Here is a 20,369-nt window from a genome sequence, read left to right on the forward strand (position 1 = left end):
AGTATTTGATTTGATTTCCAAAATGCAATTTTGAAAATTGTGAGAACAATCGATTCGTTCACAAGTTGCTCATGAAATCTAATTTTGAGTAAGCTATTTTTTATTTGTGCATTAAAGGGACAGGCCCTAGTTTCAGCCCATGAAAATGCGCACCAAGTTTGGTTAATTTACAAATCTGTAACACATTTGGATAAAGTTACAATTGTGTGAAACATGAGTCTGTGACTTTGAAATGGTGAAATATCCTATAAAAATAGACTAAACCTCGACTCCATGACTGTTACTTCTCAGACGGACGTGCATTTTTAAAAATATGACAAATGCATTTTGTGATATTAAAAATACCAGGATGACCAAAAACAATTCGAATGTACGGAAATGAATAATCTAAACAATAAGATCTACGGTATATTGCCGTGTATTAGCCGACTTTTGAAGTCTAGAAATACTTTCCAAAAGAAGAGAGTCGGCTTATACACGGAGGCAACAAATTGGTTCATAAAATTCCGATCGAAAACACTCCCAACCCCGACTTACAAATTTTGATCAGACCCTTAGAGCCTTTCACAGCTTATGTAACAATAATTTGTGCACAATATAAATAATACACCCCGTCATGCAATATTATGTAGTTTTTTGTTCTTGAATGCATTAATAGTTTGATGAATAATAATAAAAATTACTTGTTTTATTGTCATTTCAATGGTAAAAAAGTGTTCTGCCATCTTTGTTTGACACCTCTGTCTATATCATTTTGTAAGCTCTTATTTGATTGGATTACACAATTTTGTGTAAACAACAGCCATGGACCACAGAATCGTTTTTCTGTGTGGAGGGGAAAACAGGGATTAAACATGCCTTAATGAGTTTATTATTTGCTGTCCAGTGAATAATTTAATTACTTATGTGCAGTGATATGTTGTTACAGCTTGAATTGTTTATTTTCCTGTTATGATTTATCGGTGCTAAATTATTTTTGCACGGCATGGAAGACGTTAGCATTACGATGATGATTACCGTGTCTGTAATAATTAAAGGGGAACAAAAATACAGTGAAAAAAAAAAGCACAAGTCTATTTGTTGACAATATTATTGAAACCAATACAATATACAACTGGACAAAAGATGATTTTGTACTTGATATTTAGGGTCAAACTAAGAGGTTGGCGTATACAAGGAGTTGGCTAATACACGGCAATATACAGTATGTAAAGTATAATTTCAGTTATCAAAAATGGCTCTAATAGTAAAAAATATGCCTTAGTGTTTAAAAACTAGAGTATGTCTCTTTAAAGTTAGGACATCATTTACATGGACATAACAGGTTATGAAAAAAGGAAATGGGTTACCTAAAGTGTAAGTTATTTATGTGAACCCCAAGATCTGGAGGTCAGTGATATGTTCAGTATTAGAAAATCATTGACTGGGGATGTTCTTGCACTCAAGTGTAAAAAGGAAATGGGTTACTTAAAGTGTAAGTTATTTATGTGAACCCCAAGATCTGGAGGTCAGTGATATGTTCAGTATTAGAAAATCATTGACTGGGGATGTTCTTGCACTCAAGTGTAAAAAGGAAATGGGTTACCTAAAGTGTAAGTTATTTATGCGAACCCCAAGATCTGGAGGTCAGTGATATGTTCAGTATTAGAAAATCATTGACTGGGGATGTTCTTGCACTCAAGTGTAAAAAGGAAATAGGTTACCTAAAGTGTAAGTTATTTAAGCGAACCCCAAGATCTGGAGGTCAGTGATATGTTCAGTATTAGAAAATCATTGACTGGGGATGTTCTTGCACTCAAGTGTAAAAAGGAAATGGGTTACCTAAAGTGTAAGTTATTTATGTGAACCCCAAGATCTGGATGTCAGTGATATGTTCAGTATTAGAAAATCATTGACTGGGGATGTTCTTGCACTCAAGTGTAAAAAGGAAATGGGTTACCTAAAGTGTAAGTTATTTATGCGAACCCCAAGATCTGGAGGTCAGTGATATGTTCAGTATTAGAAAATCATTGACTGGGGATGTTCTTGCACTCAAGTGTAAAAAGGAAATGGGTTACCTAAAGTGTAAGTTATTTATGTGAACCCCAAGATCTGGAGGTCAGTGATATGTTCAGTATTAGAAAATCATTGACTGGGGATGTTCTTGCACTCAAGTGTAAAAAGGAAATGGGTTACCTAAAGTGTAAGTTATTTATGCGAACCCCAAGATCTGGAGGTCAGTGATATGTTCAGTATTAGAAAATCATTGACTGGGGATGTTCTTGCACTCAAGTGTAAAAAGGAAATGGGTTACCTAAAGTGTAAGTTATTTATGTGAACCCCAAGATCTGGAGGTCAGCGATATGTTCAGTATTAGAAAATCATTGACTGGGGATGTTCTTGCACTCAAGTGTAAAAAGGAAATGGGTTACCTAAAGTGTAAGTTATTTATGTGAACCCCAAGATCTGGAGGTCAGCGATATGTTCAGTATTAGAAAATCATTGACTGGGGATGTTCTTGCACTCAAGTGTAAAAAGGAAATGGGTTACCTAAAGTGTAAGTTATTTATGTGAACCCCAAGATCTGGAGGTCAGCGATATGTTCAGTATTAGAAAATCATTGACTGGGGATGTTCTTGCACTCAAGTGTAAAATAAAACCGACTGTAGCCCCACAAGGATCTATTCTAAAATGATCAATAGCATGACAGTCTATTTGTGTCAAACTAAAAATGACATGGCATGTACATGTATGTCTGTAATGAATAATGCAAAAACACACATAAAAACATAGTATTAACTGTAAATCCTATACCATCTTGTACATTTTTAATACAAGGTTGTTTTTTTCAATTATTTCCATCAAAATGTAGATTAATAGTTTTTCAAACAGGAATAAAAGTAAATGCTGCAACTGTACATACATTTGCTTTACTTTGACTTTTCAAGCAATTGTTTTCATTCCAGTAACAGATTTGAAATTTAACCTATCAAATTTGATGGTAATTTGATAAGAAACTTTTATTTATACTAATTTTCTTTTTATTTAGTATGTATGCTGATTTTTTTTTTTTTTTAATGTTATGTGAGGTGGTGTGGGTTTAGAACTCAATATATCTTTGATATATGTTTTAGTATCATTCGTTATACAGTTACATGACAAATCATCAGTTTCCAATTGCCACAAACAGACTGTAGCTAGACCAATTACTGAAAGCACCAAGAGCACTGAAAGCATCAAGTGACATTTTCCACTAATTCCTGACTTCAAAATAAGGTTGTTTCCGTTGCCCTATCATTGCTGCTCATTAAACTGACAAATTCAGCCAGTGTTCTAAATAAGGAAATACTACAGCTGGAGATCTAAATAAGGAAATACTTGACAACAGTCACTGTTTTACTGTTACACTATGTTAAAATTAGAAAACAGTCCCCTGTGTTTTATTTTTACTTTATCCTATAATAGTACATTATTCATATTATACTTTTACAAAAATACAAACAAAAAAACCCTACCCATCTAATATGAATACAAAAAGAAGTCTTAATAGTAAGCAATTTTATGCAACCATCTTAACTTGGCTCAGGAAGGAAATGTTATATTTAATTACACACTCAACACATTTTATTTACGGTTATATGTCGTCAGACATATAGTTAAGGACCACACAGATATGAAGAGAGGAAACCAGCTGTCGCCACTTCATGGGCTACTCTTTTCAATTAGCAGCAAGGGATCTTTTATATGCACCATCCCACAGACAGGATAGCACATACCACAGCCTTTGTTACACCAGTTGTGGAGCACTGGCTGGAACGAGAAATAGCCCAATGGGTCCATCGACGTAACTTGGCTCAGAACCAAATGGGTTTTTTAAATTCATCTGATCCATGTCCAAGCAGTCCAGTTTAGATTTTTCACCTCTATGAATCAGGCAAGATATTGTTTAATGTCAGAAACCAATTCTATGGTGTTTCATATAAAGAAATGTAATAATTTATTGGCCAAATTTTAATGTATGTCATCTTTTCTTCAGGTGTTCAGCATCACCCTTTTTTTTTTAACCACCAGTTGCAAGGTTATTTCATGCCTCATACAGCTGATCTGCATAGAGTAGCAGTGGCCTGGAATGTTTTTCTTGTGGCCTCTTGTAATAATTAAACCAAAATTCTATTTTCCTCTTACAAGTACAGTAGAGTTGCTTTCAGGGTTTGAATTACACCACAGCCTCCTTACTTGCCGTTATGCCCCTAAAAGCCTATGGTGTCGACGGCAAGAAAAATGCTGTGCTGCCTTACCTAGTTTGCAACCATGCCATTCAGAATTTTTTTTTAAAAAACCCAGGATTATATTATTTAGAAATGACACAAAATGTAACATGAAAGAAAATCACATGTGGCGAAGTCAGGCTGCTTGTTGACACATGAAGTGACAGATAAGTTATACCAGGATGAAAAACAAAACATGCTAAAATGGCCATAAAAATAACGTTATTTACAGCAGTTTAAGTTGACGACATTTATAAATATATTCTTTGTGACTTACACATTAGTGATTTTAAATATCATATTAACCAATATATTTTTTCTACTTGACAAGATGATTGGGACGTTGCGGTCATGAACAAGCTTCATTCTGTCAAGCCAGTCTTGGAGTGGCAGTCTTCCTACAGGCGGTGAAGGAAAGATGAAGTAGTCTTGTGTCGTGCCCGCATATTTGACGCATTCATTTATTTTAACCCTCTAGTGCCAAGAACTCAAAATAAATACCAAAAATTATCATATTCATTCAGCGTACAGGTGTTAGTGTACATTGAACACTTCCATGTTGATTTTTGAATTTTCAGAAATTTGTATATACTTTTAATAAGGTAGCGTATCTGTTACATTGGGCATTTAAGGTAAATGTAGTATAATCTTTGTCTTAGAAACTTGATAGAAAGTAAGTTGCCTTCATGCGCCTCTTTTGAAGAAATTTTTTGCCTTGGTGCCGTTCCAACTTGCTTTGGTGCCCTAATTTTTGTTTTTAAACCGAAGGCAACACTTGCCGTGCCCCCCAAAATTTGAAATTCGGCCCCTGTGCTTTCCTCATCTAATATGTACTCACCATCCCTTATATTCCTTTAAAAACAATTTATTCACATGGACAAAAAGTAATCATGTTCCAAACTGTATTAACCTTCCAGAACACCATACAAATATAATGCTTTGAAAATGCCATCAATTGCTTCACAAAGAAATAAAAGTCTGTACCTCTTTGCCATAGATACATAAAATTCAGGAACTACAGAGTATGCTAAAAATGGGGTCAAATTCAATACAATTTTAGTGATAAAACTATAATGATGGACACTAGCACAAATAACAGCAGGGGAATCTCATTTCATGGGCAGTGTAGTTCTAAGCAAAAAGAGACATAAACAACCAAAGCAAAATTTTATATCTTAAAGGAAGGGACAATTAAGGCATTTGGCTTGGTATGCATATTCAACAATATATAATGCACATTATTGCTTAATATCAACAAGTATAATCGTATAGTTAATTAATAAAATGGTTAAATGTGACGGCTATTATATATAACGGGCGCAGCCATTTTGTACCATCTTAGTGAGTACGCCCTCTGGCGAGCTGGTGGTTACGTAATACTTAACGCGTAACATCAGGAATGAGCCTTAGAACTAGAGAAATACAATCTACCTGGTGTTTGCGGGATGATAAATCGTCATACATTGCAGTGTTCTGTAATAATACACATCCCAGTAAGCCAGCAGTAAGTATATCCAGCACTATATATATTATTTTTCAATACAAAATAAAATACCATTGTCAAAGTGGCTACACAACAAGTCAAAATAATTAACAATGTTTTGTCCATGCATTAACCTATGTACTGAAATGATACACGGAGTGTTTTCTTAGTTAATTGGTCTATGCTGTAAGTTGCTTCTACCTGTGATTCTTGATTGGCAGGTGTGTATTTGATTGGTAACCAGACGAGCCAATTAATTAACGCTGTCTAGACACAAAAATACATACCGGTATTGTGGAATATTAACTGTCGCCTATAAATGGTAATGGACATGGTTTATTACTGTAAATAGTTCTGTAAAACTATTGATTAAGTAGACTTTTCCATCTAAACCCACAGAACTGACCAATTATCCCAAAAAAGAAAATTATCACTTGGGTATCGTGGGTTGTCGTTTTTGCGCCAATGTAGCATATCAATAGGCCTAATAGTGTACATTTTTCCTTTAGATTATTTAACAGAGAAAAATACTATAACCCCATTTTGTTCTGTTAATGCAACTTGAAATATATTTAGTTTAATAGTTTATTATATTATGACGTCATTTATGCTGTTTTACAAGTCAGGTTGATCAAAGAGAAGCGCCTTGTCGAAAATTACTGCTTTTGTTTACACTGTACATACAGGAGATGGTCAGGAGCTGACGTCACTTCGCCCCAAGCTATCCCACCGGACGTCACAAAAACAAAACAAAATCGCTGCCCCCACTTAGCAGGAATAATCATGTTTTTAATTAACTCTAAAATTACGCATTTTTCATTTGCTAAAGTGTCAGTATGTGTTGGTGGTCCGGGTATGCATCTTTCCAACACATAAGACTCTTTAACCTGTAACTGTTAATTTTTTACTGGAAAGGATAAAAAGTTATTAAATATAAATTATTTATTTATTTTAACTTATTTTCCTGCTTATATCCAATTAAGGTTCAAACACGCTGTTCTGGGCACACACCTCAGCTATCTGGGCTGTCTGTTGTTAGTTGGTTAGTTGGTTAGTGAGAGAGAAGAGGGTGTAGTGGCCTTACACCTACCCACTGAGCCCTTAAGAACTCACTCTGGATGGGAACAAGTACCGGGCTGCAAACCCTGTACCTACCAGCCTTTAGTCCGATGGCTTAATCACTGTACCACCGAGGCCGGTCTAAAAAAAATTTTTCAAAATTATGTAGAGAAAATCTGTGTTAAGACAACCTTTCTGAACAGACTATCTTTGACGTTTTGTCTCCCATAGAGGACACTCGTAACGGATGGATTTACTTGGGACAGCATTACGTGAGTTTCCATTTCCGTTTGCCATCTTATCAACCACACAAGGTTTATATGGTCAAGACCAGAGCATATGCCATTAGTTTTAATGATTAGTTGTAACAATTCTTGACAAGTTTTTCCTTCATTGTCTTATCTACTAAATAAGATGTCTGTGCAGTCCTGATTAGCTCATCTGTTACAGGTTTGATTTCTTGCAACCTTCCTTGATGAGAATTTTTTTTTAAATGCGATCTTATTTATCACATTTCAGACCTGTATGGTCTGGATTAGCTTAGCTGACACCAAGCTCCACTTAGGGATTTACCAGTGGTGGAAACACAGAGATCAAACTGACATTGGACAAAAAAAAACCCCCCAAAAAAAAAAAAAACCTCAGAAAACATTGCAGTCTTCAATACTGAAGTATTGCTGTGAGTTTTACATCAAAGACCAAGGATAGGAACAGTTTTCAGGCAGTATTGAAATCTGCAAAATTCTGCAAAAGGTTCTAAGAGGATTTTCATTTTACGAAATAAAAAGCTAAATTTATGGGATTATCTCCATTTTCTCCCCAATTCTGAACTTTTTGTAATAAAATATTTTTTTGTAAACGAATGACAGGACATCTTGATATAACCATTATGGAAAATGTTTCAGTTATGCTAATATACTACTGTTAGGTTGGAATTTCATCATTAATCATCAGTTATAATCATGTTTTTTTAAAATTATGCTATGGTTAGAATTATGTGAACTTCAGAAGATTTGAATTATTAGGACCATGCTCATAAAGTTGTGTTGACATTTGGCTAATTTTACCTTCAATACCTATAGTGTATTCATGATCTGTTTTCTTGACTTACACATGAAGACAAACCCAAACCACAGCACATTTACAAATCCATCATCTGAACTGTAGGAACAATTAGTTAATATGTTCAACAGCAATCAATTAAGAACTGTATCAAGTTCAACAGATCAATTTTTGGAACTTAACTATACTCATACTATATTCACAGAAATTTATTTATATATTATGCAGTAATTTATAGCATACATAATATGTGTGATGTGTGTCAACTCCATCACTGTTCCAGAGCCATCAACTTTGAAACAGATACAGGATTTTAATGTTAAAAATATTATGACCAAATCCACCACTGTATTTTCCCTGGAAGCAATACATCTCCCCACCATTACAAAAAAGTTAAAGTTTGTTTTGTTTAATGACACTAGTAGAGCACATTGATTTATTAATCATTGGCTATTGAACGTCAAACATTTGGTAATTCTGACATATAGTCTTAGAAAGGAAACCAACTACATATTTTTCATTAATAGCAAGGGATTTGTTATATGCACCATTCCATAAACGGATAGGACATACATGTACCATGGTCTTTGATATACCAGTCTTTGTGCACTGGCTGGAACGAGAAGTTTAGTCCAATGGGCCTACCGATGGGGACCGCATGATTACAATTAGCATGTTTATAGTTTCTTGAGAATACATGTATTTAGATTTGAATCAAATCAAAACAAAAATAAAGGAATGTTGAAAAACAGTCAACTGAAATGATAACAGTACATTGGAAGTACCACTTTTTATTGAAGCTGTTAACAAAGAATAATGTACATTTTTGGAAGGTCACCATTATTCCATCAAAGTTAAGTAAACTGTATTTGAAACAAAATTTAGTCAAATGGAGAAATGTTTGTTTCGTCTTTAACATTTTACTTGTCAAGAATTGTTGCAACAGATCTTGAAAACTAATGGTAAATGCTCTAGTCTTGACCATATAAACCTCGTGTGGTTGATAAGATGGCAAACAGAAATGGCTTGTCAAGCGACACTGAACAATTAAAACTCATAATTACAAATTGCCCTAAATCATCTGATACAATACAAAGACAACAACAGGTGCTACATAACGTGTATTATATACATGTCAGTGTTTTTGCAAGAAAGACATTTTTGGGTATGGTGCTATGGAATTGAATGCATCCACAGTCAACAGGGGGTATGGACGGCCTTCCCCAGAAAGAAAATGGGTTAAATTTAGGGTTGAGGTTAAGAAAATCATACAGCAATTAAAAGAGTAATTAATTTTGTCAAAAGGTTAACTTTAAAAAGAAATCTGCAAAAAAAGTGGGTATGGCGCCATAAGTATGGGTTTTTTTCTTTTTTCAATTGTTTCAATTCTATATTAAAAAGTTTCTGACACATGAACACGTATGTATGTATACATTTGGGCTCTTATTTCTGTAGGGGATGAAGGCTGACTTTTGCTCAAATTAAATGAAAATGCCCAAATACAACGTTTATTCATATTTGCATTATTACCAAAGGAATCACGATGCATTTTTACATGGATTACAACTAATTATGTGAGTAGAATGATGAAAATACAGTATTACATGGTGAAAAGGTTTTAGGAAAGCTGGTTTTTCCTCAAACATCTTCATAATTTTTGCCCAAATGCAAAGATTTGCTCTAGTACTGGAGGGTGGGGTGGGGGGCAGCTGTCCACCTGAAACAGACCGCTCCTACACTTATGCATGTATAATCAAATATTCAACTTACCTGCGTTCATTGTCATCAAGATGGGAGAAGAGAACATTCTTTGATATGGCTTTGGACAAGGCAGCCATGGTTTTGTAGTCCTTGGGAACAACCTGGAATGGCAAAATATGTTTTAATTAAAACAGTTCTATCTGAAATAAGATTTTATATATGCTACAAACAGTACTGTAAGCAATTTGTTTAAAACAAAGCAAAGTGTATTAAGTATATTTCTGTTCTTTTGCAATCAACGCACAAATTTAAAACTAAAACTGCACAATTAGCTCAAACTGATGAAATTGTAATTCAATAAATTAGCTAACCTACATGTAATTAACAAAACACGTGTAATGCAGATTAGAATTGGGTTTTTTTCTAAAGCAACTTTACATTAAAAAAAAAAGCTGTGAGGAATGACAACTCTCAGGATTAAATGAAATAATCGAACCTCTTGCTCCATTACATCAGCCATTAGTTCCACACAAAGATTTAACTTTGTTTTTCTAAACACCAGTGACTTTTCCAAAAGACAATCTGTTGCCAATGTTGACTGTGGGGGTTACCCAGCAGACCTTATATACCTCCCTTTATGAATATTAAACTTTCCTTTTAATAAATGCCAGCCACAGGAGCGTCGCTCCACTCTTAGGAACCACGGTGCTGTCTTGAGAGTGGCAAACGCCTGACAGAAATCAATGCCGATCGACATACGACGCATGACAAGTGATAGAGAAACTCTCTCATACACTTTACTAATGAATTTGGTGACTGTCAACATGTTTTCTTCAGTTATCTCAATAGGGATGGGAACATCTTGATAAATAAGTCAAGATCAGATGAAGTGAGTGAGATTGTCTCCAAGATATAGAAATTTTTTTCACTATCTGTCAAAGGACAATGTGGTGTCAAAACAACACAACTTTCATCACTGCCATGATTCTTTTTTCTCTCTTTCTTCAAATGTATGTTTTAATAAGACTGTAGGGAGGGAGGTTCCGTCAATTTATACAAAGGTATTTCTTATTTTAATTATTCATTATGTCATACTTTTTTTTTAATTTAAAATTTTTCATTTTTATAAAAATTTATGATATAGCTTTATAAATTTATATGACAATTAGGGAAGAATATTACAATTCTATAATACTAACAGACAAAAAGTCAATGAGATGTTTGTTGTATTGAGTAGCTGAACAGATTAAACACATTTCTTCCATACATGTATGCATTTAACACTAATATGGGACGGGATGTAGCCCAGTAGTAAAGCATTCGATTTGATGCGGGGCTGGTCTAGGATCGATCCCCGTCGGTGGACTCATTGGTCTATTTCTCGTTTCAGTCAGTGCTCCACAACTGGTGTAACAAAGGCTGTGGTATGTACTATCCTGTCTGTGGGATGTGCATATAAAAGATCCCGTGCTGCTAATCGAAAAGAGTAGCCCATGAAGTGGTGACAGCAGGTTTCCTCTCTTAATACTATGTGGTCCTTAACCATATGTCTGACGCCATATAACCATAAATAAAATGTGTGGAGTGCATCATTAAATAAAACATTTCCTTCCTACCTTCCTTAACACTAATATATTCCAGACATATTATTAAACATATATCTTCTTAATTAGTATGTTTAATTATTACTTATTTATTGTTTGCTGTGTTTTTCACTAGTATACATTTTGTGCACATTTTGCATTCAATGTGGACTTTAGCACATCATCACTGGCAGGGTTTCTGCCAGAGAGTAAAATGGGTATGACGCCATACCCAAATTTGTTTGCATATTTTATATTTTTAAGTTAACCTTTGGACAAAATTAATCACTCATATCATTGCTGAATGATTTTCTTCACCGTAACCTTAACTCATTTTCTTTCTGGGGTAGCCCCCCCCCCCCCCCCCCCCCCCCAATATATACATTGACTGTGGTTGCATTTAATTCCATAGCACCATACCCAAAAATTCTTTCTGGCAGAAACACTGACTGGACTTAATTTAAAATGTCAGAGAAATTCCATCTTGATCCATTACTTGAAAATGACTGTGGTATTTCCAACTTTATCTAAATTCCCTGATTTGAACATGACTCCCAGGTTTTCTAGGCCCAGTTTGGCCTTATCTACCTCATTACATTCATACAAACTCAGCTTAATTATACTTGTTAGTCTGTAAGGCCTTATCAGTACTATTTTACAAGTTGCAGAGGATCCTCAATGGTATGAATCAGCCAAGAAACTCTTCAACCTTGACCTTTGGTAATGTGATTGAAACACAGTGTAATGAGAATAAGTAGCGGGCTTTTGGCAAAACCCTTTAAACCAGTGGCAATGGCCAGCTAATAGGAAAAGTAAACATATTGCACCATAAATCTGTTTTCAAATGAATACTAAGTACATTTTCTGCTGAACAAAAACGATGTTAATTTTTTTTTTTAAATGCTGATACTGTATTTAACATTTAAAAGACATTTAATCACATGGTTCGTGAATTGCATGTCACAAACATTTTACATTTAATTTGGTGCCATGACACAATTTTTATTTTAAAAATTAAATTTCATGTATGTCTTTTTAAAGACTTGCAAAAACTGAAAACCATTATTTAAACAAAGTTGTTCTGTGTTATGCTCAATACAAACTGACTGTTGTTCTCTTAGTAAAGGAATAACACATGGTGACAGAAGGTTTCTGCTTTATATTCCTTGTCCATATAATATATTCAACATACGTATGAAAAATAAAAGCCTACATAACATGGTGGGGATCATTAAACCACACTCTTCTTCTTTTTTCTTCCTTTTTTATTATTATTATTATTTTTTATTATTTTTTATTTTTTTGTATCTAAAACTGTCCACATTATTAATATGTCTTCACTTCTTGTGTTTTAGCTCAGTCAGTTGGGTGCTCGCCTGAGGTGCTTGCATCACAGGATCAAACCACCTCAGTGGAACCATTCAGCTGACTGGGTTTTTTTCTTGTTCCAACCAGTGCACAAAAACTGGTCAAAGGCCATGGTATGTGTCTTCCTGTCTGTGGTAAAGTACATATAAAAGATCCCTTGTTGATAATGGAAAAATGTAGCTGGTTGCCTCGGATGACTACGAGTCAGAAGTACTGAATGTTTGACATCCAATAGCCGATGATTAATAAACCAATGTGCTCTAGTGGTATCGTTAAACAAAACAAACTCTTAACTTTCATTCCTTGTGTTGTGAAAATTAATGTAGCTGCTGGAGAAGGCAACCAAACACTACAGTGACAGAACATTTTACTGCAGTTTTGTATTATTACTGTACAGGAATCCATAATATTTTTCATCCAACACATTATCTTCATCGAAAAACTTTCATCTTTTAAAAAAAACTCCACCAAAATATGAAACATACATGTATTTAAAAACCTGAATATCATATGGAAAGGAAAAGAATATTTGTATAACAACACCTCAGCACATTTTCAACTACAGCTGTATTATTTCAACACTTGGTCAAAAAAAACAAAAAAACCTGCTGCCACTACATGAGCTACTCCTAATGAAGAAGCAGCAAGGAATATTTTATATGCACTTTCCAATGGCCTTTGATGCACCAAGTCTAGGACCAGGCCTTGCTAGCGTAGTGGTTAAGCCATCAGACTAAAGGCAGGTAGGTACTGTGTTCACACCCCAGTGCCGGCTCCCACCTAGAGCGACTTTAACAACTAAATGGGTAGGTGTACGGCCACTACACAACTTCTCTCTCACTAACCACTAACCATCTGTCCTGGGCAGACAGCTCAAATACCTAAGGTATGTGCCAGACAGCTCAAATACCTAAGGTGTGTGCCCAGGACAGTATGCTTGAACTTTAATTGGACAGAAGAAAAAAAATAAGTATAAATGAAATGAAACCAAATCTAGGACGACTGGTTTGGATGAGAGAGAAAAAAAAAAAAAATCCATTAAGGGTGATTGATCCTATGATCCATTGCACCTCAGGCAAGTGCTCCATCATCGAGCTACATCCCACCCTGAACATCACTAGAGCTAAGGCTTCAATGGCCTAGCCATAGCCAGGTGCTGGTAGAATCAGTGGACTAGCATTCACTAAGCCGTTATCACAAATACTTGTTACTCAAATACTTGTTCTGTCAGCCAAGTACATGCCAGACATTGATTGATGCCAACAGTAGCCATACTTGCCACTAACTGAAGGTGATGTTCCCCTTTCAAAAGCATCAATATCTAACGCTGGCCAATTAAGCGTGTTCACTTTCTTGTGATTCACTTTCTTGTTATCACGTGGGTATAATTTCATGTCACTTGACTCAATGTTAACATGTTAAGGCCAATGCTTTTAGACTGGTATTCAGTCTCTCTTCAACTTGTGCCTTACAGTGTGTGTGTTAATTCTTATATATAATCATTGCCACAACCTCAAGAATGAGGTTCAACTGAACTCTAAAAAGCATTTCAAATTGTATTAGCACCAATAATATTACTGCCATCAAGGAGAACCAATTAGTGTAGAGTGTAATATGAAAAAAACACTGGAAGTGATTATGTCAATAGAATTTTAGACAAAGTATGTTGAACAGTAAAACACCACCGACACAGCAAACAGTAAATGATAGATGTTAAAACTTTTAAAACCAAACCACTCTTAATATTCATCTTTTAAAGACAAAACAATACAGGGAGAGACCTTAATATAGGCATCGCTTGTTGGTCAATCCTCAATGTTAATACAAATGTCAATAAATATTGTTTACAAAAAAGAAGAAAAAACAAAGAGGAAAACCTGTTTCCATTTTGTCACTGATACAGAATGTAACAAAAATGATATCTGCATTAGTTATAAATCATTTAACTGCTCAAGAAGGATCTTCAAACAGGTATTGATTGCTTACACATACAATTAACATCACATCTGCATGTAATTAACACGCAATATAAATTACTTAGATTAAAAAAAAGGTTTATAGTAGGATCAGATGGACTGATTGATAGATTGATGAATGAATGGATTGATGAATAGATGGATGGATGGATGGATGGATGGATGGATGGATGGATGGATGGATAGACAAATGCATGCATGGATGGAAGTTGAAATTTGAATGGATAAATGAATGGATGGATGGACAGATAGACGGATGCATGAATGCATGTATGGATGGATGGAAGTTGAAGTTGGAAGTTTGGATGGATGGATGGATGGATGGATTGGAGACAGAATGCCTCAGGTAAAATTGAACTGCACACACTATCTTTCATCAAAGATCAACTGACCTCCAAACACACACAAGGATTGGAGAACATTATCTATTGATACATGATGGAGAACATTATCAGACGTGATTTTATTTAAAAACCCCCCAACTAATTTCTTAAATAAATTGTACAATGTAGTGAAACAGATTTATTCCATGAAATTGGTGAGTTTATTTGATTTTTAAATTGATAAAATAGTTGATATTGTTGTTAGAAAAAAAAACCCCACCACCACAGTCATCATCAAAAAGCAACTTGCCGAGTTTTCTGCAATAATTAGTTAGTAACATACACTTATCAGACATTATTTAGTTAAAATAATTATGTATATTACATTATATTTCTATTTTTCTTTATTTCCTTTTTTTTAAACCCTCAAAACAAACATGTTAAAAAGAAAAAAGTTCTGAGGAAATAATTAACCTTTGTTGATGCCAGGCATCTGGTGGACACTTTACTATAGAGCTACACCCACCCCAAGAATGTTGAAGTATACCTCGACACAATTTAAAATCAGCAGCCATTAGTGATTCTTAGAGTTACACCCCCAAAAGATCCTAGTGCCAACATAAGGAATATTCTTTTTGATTAGTGGTAAGGGGTATAGTAAGCAGGTTCCAATAAACACAGGGGGTGGGATGTAACCCAGCAGTGAAGCGGTCACCTGATGCACAGTCAGTCTAGGATCGATCCCAATCAGTGGGCTCATTGAGCTATTTCTTGTTCCACAACTGGTATAACAAAGGCTGTGGTATTCTCTATCCTGTCTGCATATAAAATATCCCTTGCTGCTAATCAGAAAGAGTAGCCCATTGCTTGGCGGAAGTGGGTTTCCTCTCATTAATTGTGTGTTCCGTAACCATATATTTCAATGCTATACAACTCGTATTTAAATGTGTTAAGTGTGTCATTAAATAAAATATTCCTTCCTTCTTTCCCATAAACACATTCAGAGAAATACACTATATTATTAAATATCCATCTTGAGTCTACATAGTTATTATTCAACAAAAGAAAAAACATTTAATAAACTTTCCCTCTCATTTTGACTGTAGTCGAGATGTGCAAAACTAATGTAAAAATCCATTCTCGACTATTGTTGAGATGCAACCAGCCTTCGTAAACACACCTGTCAGCATTCACAGGAGTTATCTATCTTGATTCTGTGAATGTTAGAACATAGTAGAATAACATTCAAACACATTCACAGAGTATTTTTTTTAGTCAGAGTTATCTATCTTGATTCTGTGAATGTTAGAACATAGTAGAATAACATTCAAAGTATTTTTTTTGACTGGTGTTCGTATTTTAGTTGTCACAATATCGAAAAGAAAAAGGAAAAATGGTCTAAACTGATGATGTATAACATGCACATGGATCATTTCTTGATATTTGTAAACTATTTATTTTAAAACATGTTGGACATTATTGTTCAATGAATGTTGAAGATTTCTGAAGGATATATTCGCCAAAGATAACTGATGAAACGAAAGATTACTGTTGGATTTAATCGTCGAGTGAAAGTGAAAATAAACATGGTAAAAGCATCGCAAACAATACTGTCAACGATCATGATCGCACGGTTGTTTTAAAATATTTTTAAAATATTATTTCAGTTATTCTGTAAATTTTATCAGGGTAATTAGACTGACTAAAATGTCCTCTAAAAAGAGTACACACAGTAAGATTGTGTCACGTTAGCCGTTTCTTACAATCTGAGCTTCAAAAACCTAGGTTCAAAATGACAAATTTCTCATTGGGAAGCTTGGGTCAGTGATAACATTTTCTGATTGTAAAGCTGGATGGATAGAGTTAAACATAAATTGCTTTTCGCTACAAACTGTTCCCTACGTTTCAGTGGCATCCAGCTGCTTTCATCAGGAAATTGCAATTATCTCAGTTCTTTATGTTATGTCCATCTTTGTAATTAGATGGACATAACCAGGCTTTCAGGCCAGAAAATAATTTGAGGGGACATAATAAAAACAAAATAGGTCAGAAGTGCCTCGACTAGATAGTTACTGGTTTCAGAACACTGCATTTTATGTACTTTGACACATTTTAAACAGCAGTTCTCTTACTAAAATTATAAAAATGTATCCATTAATTTCCATTATTTTAGGGTACATAATTTTACCCTTCGTACCCTCTGGCAGAAATCCTGTGTAACAGCCCAAAATGTAACCCCCCCCCCCCCCCCCCACCACCAAACTTTACCCGGGGTTAAAGTGGGCTAGCCTGTTTTTTTATTACTAACCTGTATATAAAATAAATAAATAATAATAATAAATGCTTTAAAAGAAAAGAAACTATTGTTTTCATAAAAATAAAACTACCACAAATTAGTCATTTTAGAAGATATTTCGATATTTTCTAGCCCAAAATATATAAATTATGATGAAAAAAACAACTCTGGACATTGTATTTCAGACTATAGAGAGGTATATTCTGGGCTAGCCTGTTTTATACCCCAGGGTATATTCTAGGCTAGTCCAGTTTATACCTCGGGTATAGTTTGGTGGGATGTATATTTTGGGCTATTACACCTGTTAACGTAGAGAATTACAATCCCCTAATGAACTGTAATAAAAGCGATTTAAGAAAAAACATTTAACAAACTTAAATGCAGTTATAATTGATTCTGGTCAAATATAAAAAAATATAAAAAAAACAAAGTTCGTTTCCAATTTTTTCCTGTTTTGACATGCAAATAACCAACGTGTATACTTGTGAGGCCATTTGATAATGTGATATTATCTATACTGTTTTAATGCTAATCGGTTTTATGTAGCAATATAATATGCCAACAACTGATTTATTCTATAAACTGATTTGCAAACATTTGTACCAGTACCGTTTTAATCTTACCAGTTCTGTGCAAATAGCCAATTTATTCTATAAACTGATACACGTATGCATGCAAGTATTTTTATCATCTTACTGGTACTGTAAGTCTGTTTTTTTAAACAACTGTTGAAGTTTCTTAAGTTCAAGTTTATTTTATTCAACAACACCACTAGAGCACATTGATTTATTAATCATAAGCTATTGGATGTCAGACATTTTGTAATTTTTACATAGTCTTCAAGACGAAACCTGCTACATTTTTCTGATAGTAGCAAGTGATCCATTATATGCACCAACCCAGACAGGATAGCACATACCACAGCCTTTGATATACCAGTCATGGTGCACGAGAAATAGCCCAATGGGCCCACCGACATGGATCGATCCAAGACCGACCATGCATCAAGCTATGTCCCACCCCTCGTTCTTTAAAAGATGCATCATTAATCGTAAGACTAAGAGCCATATTTTGTTAACATTAATTTGTGAGAAGTAACAACCAACGAATCGATTCCTTACACAATCTTTGCATTTTTCACTTGAGAATATTAAAATTGTAAAGAGTAATTTCCCCAAGACTTCATGGTCAAAATCAGTCTTTATGGTTTAAGGAGGCCATTTATTGCTCAACTATAATATAAACAAATATAAACTAACCAGAACTAACAATGCCATGAATTATAAAACAGCAGCCAGTTTGTTTGCTATTCAAAATGGGAAAACAATGCACAATAAATATGACATCATAGGCATAATCATGTTTAATGAATTTGTTTCAACTAGTAAATGAAATTACTTGGTTTTAAGTTTTTATGACCATATACGGTAGTTCAAACCATAATATTTACATTTTAAAACAAAAACTAAGAAATATTTTAAGCACAATGCAATTTTAAGTAATGCTAGAACTGAGGTATATTTGTGTTGACTTCCGGTTTACGATTTCAGTTCCGGTGATTTTTGTTTATCGTTTTCTTTTTGGGGGTAGACTGAAATATGAAAAGTTTTTCATATCAGCTAATCCTGATAATGATAATAATAATGTCATATGGAAGAAGAATTGGCACTGTTTAGAACTGAGGTATATTTGTGTTTACTTCAATCTCCATTTTCAGTTTCGTTGAGTGTTTTTATAGTGTTTCTACAGTGTTTTATTCCTATTACATTGTCTTTACAGTTTACTTTGTGGGAAGATAGATCAACTGAAAAGTTGTATTTCTTTATCATTTAAGACATGTTGTAGAAAGACAGTTATTATGATTATATTGAGGACATGTGCTATTCAATATTCATAAATATATACTTATGTTATCTATTGGTGAATTTCTGGAGGAAGAAAGACATTACGATTATTCTGAGGACTGGTATTAATAATTATTTACAAACTTATAGTTAGTGTTATGCACTGGTGACATTTTGTTTGATTAGGTGCATGTTATCACTATTATTCTTTACAGTGGCAGAGTACATTCGCTGCTTCAGTGCTTTCAGCTACAAGTAATTTAATTCTTCATTTGACTGAAAGAGTATATGGTAATGTCAGTTATATTTGGATGAAGCAGAATTTACTTCTTTAAATTACTAATGTCAGTATAATTTAGTTTACAAGTACAAGTAGAAATACATGCACATATACTCTGCCAAGTATGCAATAACAGGTACCAGTTTACCACTCGTTATAGAAGATCATACATGTACAACACAAGAACCAACAGTAATGCTAATTAGAGATCCACATTTTGTTTGTTTGTTGTTGTGTTTTTTAAAATTTGTAATTACTCCCAGCTGAATAGACCATTGCATTTGTAATTGGTTATGTACTTCTAACATCCTCAGCTGATTGGTCCAACTACTTTTAAACTTTACTGTGATCATACAGACAACCAGTGAAACAAGACTAAAAATCATTTATAGTTAGATAGTTTTGTTGTTGATTCTTGTGCTGTATATCTCATACCAGGAGTTTTCCTTTCCCATGCTATTTTACTCGTTATGCAACCTTTATTTTATTATTAATTTTTTCATTTATTTTTTGTTTGTAGGTTTTTAATCTTTATGTTGTTAACCATACCAGAAGTTCTAGCTTTAAAATACATAACCATATTGATGAGTACATACATGTATTTGTATTTATGTATGCAAGATACTATTCTTAACGTAAGTATTGATTGGTGCCTTACAAATTACAAAAGAATGCCCTTTTTTCTGTAAGATGGATATGAATATAAAAATAAGTTAGTTTAAACTGTAGAGTGTTGAAATAGACAAAGATTCTTACGCGTTGATTAGTGTTTATGGTCCCAATTTAGATAAACCAACTTTTTATAGCATTTTAATTAATATAATTGATAAATTAGATAGTAAATTTGTTATTTTATGTGGTGATTGGAATTTAGTTCAAGATCCAACACTTGATTTGTACAATTATAGAACAGTTAATAATCTAAATGCACGAGAAAAAATATTGGATATGATAGAAATATTTGACTTAAAAGATCCATGGAGAGAACATAACCCAGTTTCAAGGCTATTTACTTGGAGACAGACTACACCCTTCAAACAGTCACGGTTAGACTATTTTTTATTATCATCAGTTGTTTCTACAAATATTCATCCCAGTTTTAAATCTGATCGTTCACTTATTGAATTAACATTAAAAATTAATAAAA

The 20,369-nt window shown here is 34.0% G+C and overlaps 1 protein-coding gene across 2 annotated transcripts in view; it reads right to left on the minus strand.

The window, feature by feature from the left end:
* The window catches only part of LOC121379171 (cAMP-dependent protein kinase regulatory subunit), a 157,709-nt gene that overhangs the window by 40,030 nt on the left and 97,310 nt on the right, over positions 1–20,369 (minus strand). For both annotated transcript variants that reach the window (XM_041507670.1, XM_041507669.1), the window contains exon 3: positions 9,622–9,713. In XM_041507670.1, coding sequence (XP_041363604.1) covers positions 9,622–9,713 — 92 coding nt within the window. The remainder of the gene's footprint in view (positions 1–9,621; positions 9,714–20,369) is intronic.

The sequence above is a fragment of the Gigantopelta aegis genome, chromosome 8 (genome assembly GCF_016097555.1).
Source record: "Gigantopelta aegis isolate Gae_Host chromosome 8, Gae_host_genome, whole genome shotgun sequence".
NCBI classification, from domain to species: domain Eukaryota; kingdom Metazoa; phylum Mollusca; class Gastropoda; order Neomphalida; family Peltospiridae; genus Gigantopelta; species Gigantopelta aegis.